This window comes from Urtica dioica, chromosome 7 (genome assembly GCF_054948205.1).
Source record: "Urtica dioica subsp. dioica isolate 48M chromosome 7, U.dioica_male_clone48M_v1_H2, whole genome shotgun sequence".
In the NCBI taxonomy this organism is placed as follows: Eukaryota; Viridiplantae; Streptophyta; class Magnoliopsida; order Rosales; family Urticaceae; genus Urtica; species Urtica dioica.
In genome coordinates, this window is record NC_142762.1 from 45,172,931 (window position 1) to 45,178,891 (window position 5,961).

General features: G+C 37.5%; 1 protein-coding gene across 2 annotated transcripts; it reads left to right on the forward strand.

Moving 5' to 3' along the window:
- Positions 1–2,381, forward strand: LOC149392073 (NAC transcription factor 56-like). 2 transcript variants are annotated; one of them, XR_016300294.1, is made up of 4 exons: positions 1–524; positions 1,092–1,343; positions 1,645–1,984; positions 2,094–2,381. XR_016300294.1 is itself a non-coding variant. In XM_089620965.1 (3 exons), exons 1-3 carry the CDS (start codon positions 75–77, stop codon positions 1,726–1,728), a joined length of 786 nt encoding a protein of 261 aa, XP_089477091.1. In that variant the 5' UTR covers positions 1–74; the 3' UTR covers positions 1,729–2,381. The 2 variants fall into 2 exon arrangements, 1 of the variants encoding a protein (XP_089477091.1); XM_089620965.1 differs by having other exon boundaries at positions 1,645–2,381.
- Positions 2,382–5,961: the final 3,580 nt, after the last annotated feature.

Below are 5,961 nucleotides of genomic sequence, written 5' to 3' on the forward strand. Positions count from 1 at the left end.
TCACAGTCTTCGCAATCGAGCTCAATTATTTTTTTGTCATTTCGATTCGCTACCCGAGAAGAAACGGGTCGAAAATGGAAGACCGAAAATTGCCGCCGATTTCTCCTCTGCCGCCGGGATGCCGGTTTCGGCCGTCGGAGGAGGAGCTTCTCCGGCACTATCTCGGCCGGAAGAATCGCGTCGGAGCGGAATCGGAGGGATTCTCCGGGGTGATCGGAGAGCTGGAAGTGTACGGGCTCGATCCTGTGGAGCTCCCGGAGAGCGCTTGCTTCGCGTACGGTCCGGGAGGGAAGAGAAGGCACTGGTACTGCTACGCCGGGATTAGGGGACTGAAAGGAGCGAAAAGGACGGCGAAGAGTGGGTTTTGGCGGCGGAGAGGGAGAGTGAAGATGGTTCTGGAGAGCGGAGGGACTGGGTGTTTGGGGACCAGGACCGCCTTTGCTTTCTATTCAGGGAGTTCGGCCAAAACCGCCGTGAAGACTGACTGGGTTTTGTACGAGTATTCTCTGCTCGACCATTTCAAGGTACTTAAATGCCCTTTCTTCTTCCTATCCTATGGTTACTTCTGTTCGAATTTCTGATTTGATTATGAAAATGCATGTTTCTGTAACCTGTATCTTGTTTAGTACTGTTGTTTCTGAAAGTAAAGAAATTTGTATTGCTGTTATCTGATCAGGGAATGAAACTGGGTTTGGTCGCTGTTTTCACTACTGCATGTTCATCCATTTAGACAGTAAAGGGTTCCAACTTTTGAAAGCGCTTTTTATTTTTTTATATGTCTGTGTTTGGCCTCTCTTTTGTTCATGGTAAGTGATTTTAGTCTTATTACCTCTCTTAGTTTTTGGTTCGAGTATATACCCAAAAAAAGAAAAAGAAAAAAAGATTCATGCTTAAATGTGAAAAAAGCAAGAGCTGTTTTCAATGATTATATGAGAATCAGTGTTGAGTAAAGATTGTGCAATCTTTTTTTTTTACTACTTTTAGCCGATTTCTCAACTGCTGGTCATGGGGTTTGAGTCAATATCTTGCAATAATGCGTCTAAAGTTTTCGACTTTAGGATAAACTGTAACTATATTATTGGGTATGACAGGCATCGTTTGTGCTGTGCCGAGTATTTACGAAACCCCGTCGCGTAAATGCAATATCGGAGAATGGACTCGATTCATGCGCTGAAGAAAGCGTATCGGCGGTGCCGGTGCGGCACATTGGAGTTCAATACGATGGTGATAAGTGTTCAGATACGAAAGAAGATGAGTGTGAGATAAATTATGAGAACAGGACCAACTCTGCTCCTATTTTAAACTTTGAGTTTCCCATGTACCTTGACCCTGATGCAGCCGAGGTAAAAACTATTTGATTTGATTTTTCTTTTTCATTTATTCCGTAAATAGCTCCTAAATTATAAGCATTCCTATATGTCATGACTTATCATAGAGCTTTTCACTCTTTCTAGTTTCCATTTGTCATGCATAGTTTCTTGTCGTCGTCTTTCCTATTTTAACTCGTTCTTCTTCGCTACTTTGGTCAATAACATAGCTGGGTAAATAAAGTTCATACTTTCGTAGAATAAGATTCTTCTTCTGCAAATGGGGGAACTGAAATTAGTATACCAAACTTATTAGAATTATTTTGTGCTGTTCCAGATGAATATGGAGAGTGTTACACCTCAGCATTTACTTGCCATTCTAGAAGATGACTTCTTAGAGTTAAATGATCTAGTGGATTGATCATTAAAAGGTTGTTGGACAAACATTAGATTCATATATCTAATCGAAAATATTGTGGAGAGAACGGTTTTGTACACTCAGACAAGTGAAGAAAAGGTTCCTGTACCTGTATGCCGACGAGAGACGTTTACCTTTGGAATAATCTAATTGAGAATATATATCTAAGAAAAAAGAAAAGAAAATGACAAAGAAAATACCATCAGTTATATAGTTGAGGAAGAGAGGGAGATATGACAGAACCGGAGATCTTATAAAGGTAAATAGTTATGCAAATATCTTTCTTGTTTAATTTTGCGGGGTGAAGAAAGATAATGACAGTATCGGATATGATAACACTGATCTTTCTTGCGGTTTTGGGAATGCAGATTCGCTCGCTGAGTAATAAGGAAAAAAATTCGAGGTAGGAAAAAAAAAACGGTAATTATATCAGCAGCTTTACGATCATCTATGCGCTGCCGCTTCTCCCGCAATGGCTGAGAGTTTTTCCTATATTGCACCTTCACGAAAAGTTTTAGTTGCAAATTGTAACACCCTGTACAAGGGTTATTCCTCCATTGCTGGCTAAGACCCTCCTTAGCTTCGCTAGTCCCAGATAATGATATTATGTATTTCAGTCATATTCATATCGAGACATTGTGGTTAAATATTTATTCCGTCGTGGTCTATGTATAATATTTCAGAATGTTGAGTGATTGTGGTTTAAATCCACCGTAATGCCTCTACCGAGGAACTGACCAGGCTCTGAGCATGACCGGCCATGGGTTTTTTTTTTTTTTTTTTTTTTTTTTTGAGTAGAGGCACTATCGGCCAGAATTACATGATATATTAGCAGTGCAAAGCGCAGGTGACACTATCGGCCAAGATTACATAGTAGGTGACACTACTGGCCAAGATTACATACTTATTAGAATAAATCCTAGGGGCATGCATTTCTGCATCCCATGGGGGCTTGAACCCATGACCTCTCCGTCGAGGTGTGTGCGGGATTACCGCTAGACCAAACTAGCTACCACATGACCGGCCATGGTTGTCTAGACATAATTAGTGATCCTTATTACCAAATGGAAAATATTATTTAGCAATGCAACATCAATTTTTTTTTTTTTTTTGCTCAAATTCCAGTCAGCCAACTTTCTAAACCACCTTATTGGCAACTTTTATACTCGGTAGAATGTGCAGACTTTTATCCTTGTTGATTAAGATTGTAATCTAGATGTTAAACTCTCAGAGTCCTGGTTCATAATGTGTTTCTAGGCTTAAAGATGTTCCATGTAGTTAGTCGTTAGCTTAACCTTCTAGATTGATATAGTTGTTTATGTGAGAATTTGTTAGTCTTTCTATAGCTTGAGGTTGCTTGAAAGCCATGCAAGTTTGATAACTGCTGACTGGTTATTATCTTTCGGTTGTTTGATCTTTCCCACATCGTTGGAATTGGACCAGTCTTTTTCCCAAACTCATTTCATTTATCTTTGAAGCTTTGGCAACCTCATGATATGGTTGTTTCATGACCTTTTTTTTACCTATGCTTGAAGCACTGGATGCTTATGGATATGGCATTTGGGTTACGAGTATATACTCAAAAGTCAAAAGTCAAAAGTCAAAAGGTGAAAAGGGACGGAATTGTTTGGTAAACTCATTGATTGTGTGTGTTCCTACATGAATAGGCGATTGGTTTATGCAATAAGTAGCGTTGATCAACTTGCTCTTGTGACAATTCAAGTTTAAGGCTGACACACATATATGTACTGAGGATTGCTTTTTTTTTCCCTTCACAAGAAATCGCATTTAAAAATTAATCCCTCAAATTAGTAGTGCATGCCTTTTCATCTTTGATTCTTAGCAAGTGGAGATTGTGTGTGGATTCTCATTCCCTCTTCATTTCTCATCCCATCTCATTCGTAGTTTGAGATAATATACCTACCAATAATGCCATCAAGCACCAAAACATCACTTTTTTTTTTCTTCCCTACTTTAAGATGGAAAGTTAATTTTGCTTTAAACCCCTTTGTTTCCCTTGATATATATGAGGCAATGACAAAAAGTAACAAAAAAAATTAGAGCCTTAACAAAGTTGTGACACCCACTATGTTGTGGTAGCTACAAGGCAAGCTTTGATCCCTCCAAACAAAGTCCTATGGTTTATCACAAATAAAAATCATTGTCAAGGACATTCAATCACTACTTAGCATGCCTCTCTTCTCTTTCATGTGGGTTAATATTCAAAGTGGGAAAGGAAAACCCTAAAAAAAAAAAAAAAAAACAGCAACAACTCAAAGTGGATCAAATCAATAATTCTCCCACGTCTATAGGTTCCCTTATTTGGCCCCTTTATATTTTAGTTTTGGGTCACACACACATGTTGATGAGCCAATTGACCCCAAAGGAGGTCATGGGTTTTGTTCCCTTAAATTAAATTGATTCAATAACTTCATCACCAAACTTTGATATCAAATGATTTAAGAAAGTAATTGTTTTGGGATTAGGTCCCATGCTTTTGCCCAACCACCATCACCACCATTTCCTTGCATTGCCTTGCCTTGCTCGGACGACACTAATTAGGTCTAGGATTACACAGCCTAGGAAGTCATATATTTTTATTTTCCCTTTTTAAAAAAAAAAAATTAAGAAATAGAATTTTGTTGTTGTAAGTAAAGTAACACACAGGCTAAATCCAGTTTCTCCTCTGTCAGAAGTGGGACAATTCAAAAGTGTAGGTTGATTCGTCATTTGCCATTCTTATCTTGTAATGGTCATATACACAGCAATAAATTATATTAAATAAAAGGTAAAATATGGGGTGTGATTTTGAGCAAAAAGGGGTGTTACGCAATGAGTTATATAAGCTAACCTTCGTATGTAACATGTATGTGACAGATAGGAGTTCGTTTTCGTGGCCAAAATTAAAAGCACAATGAATTTATTAAAACCATAATATAAAGCAGAGAAAGAAAAGCAACCACCTTTGAAAGGCAAGAGCCAAAACCGGTGAAAGGCACACGGATATTGAACCAAAAACGTTACAAGAAATTAAGAAAATTAATTTTTAAAAAATAGGCCCACACCACGATTGAGATATGAGGAAGGAATGGTATTGTGTTGTCTTTGAGAGTCCATATAATATAAAGTACGTTCCCAAACACCTAACGGAGTTGTTTTGATTTTATTTGAATTTTAATTTTCATGCCATTTATTAACTTAATAACTTTAGATACATAACAATTTGGAGTTTTTCAAAGGTCCTTCTTTGTATTCACACGTCTTTGAAGCAAAGTTATATATACGGCCACCAAGAATATTTCATTTCAAAAAAATCTCAAACAAAGCACCGAAGACCGAACTCAGTTTTAAAACAATAACCCATATGACGTTTCACACAGTGGGTCATAAATAATTACGAAGTTTTTTTTATCTTCGCCTTAAAATTTGATTATTATATTTATTTATTTAATTAATTTCTCAACCATGTGATGCTAAAACAAATCACCCATTAATAGAGTAGTCAAAAAATAGTACCACACTACCACCGCAACCCCCACATAGGAAAAAGCACTCTCTCAGGGAGGGCAAAGAAAATCTAAAGTCATCTGCCAAGTGGGTCCCACATCAAAACATGCACGGCCACGTGTACTCCTTACTAATCTTAATTTTTCAAAATAAAAAATTAATAAATTAAATAATAGAGAGGGTCACAAGCTAGCTCACAAGTCACAACTCAAGCACAGCTCAAATTAGTCGCTTCTAGTCAGAGAGAGAGAAAGAGAGAGAGGCATGTGAAAATGTGATGTTTTTGAGGCCAACCAAAACGAAGCCGAGGAGAGCGAAACGCAGGTGTTTGGCGTGAAGGAGATTGAAACAGGACAAAGAGTGGGACTTTCTTCGGCGCATTGGGAGATGGGTCTCTCTTCTCGTATACTATACATAATATTTAATTAAATTTACTTTTTTCACTTTCCTTTTATTTGTTATATGAAGAGAACAAAAAAAATATTATATAAAAAAAAGAAGAAGAGGAAAGCGAATAATTTAGAACCGTTTGGTAAAATAAATAGGTAAGTAAGCGGCCCAAGTCTTCCAACATGGCACCACCACCACCTCCTTTGGTCCTCTCTCTCTCTTTCTACGCATTACACATTACACACTAGTTGTTGAATGTTGATGTTTCTTTCTTCTTTATTATTATTAGGATTCATTACTATTTCTTTTGGTTTTATTCTATTTTATTTTCAAATTAAT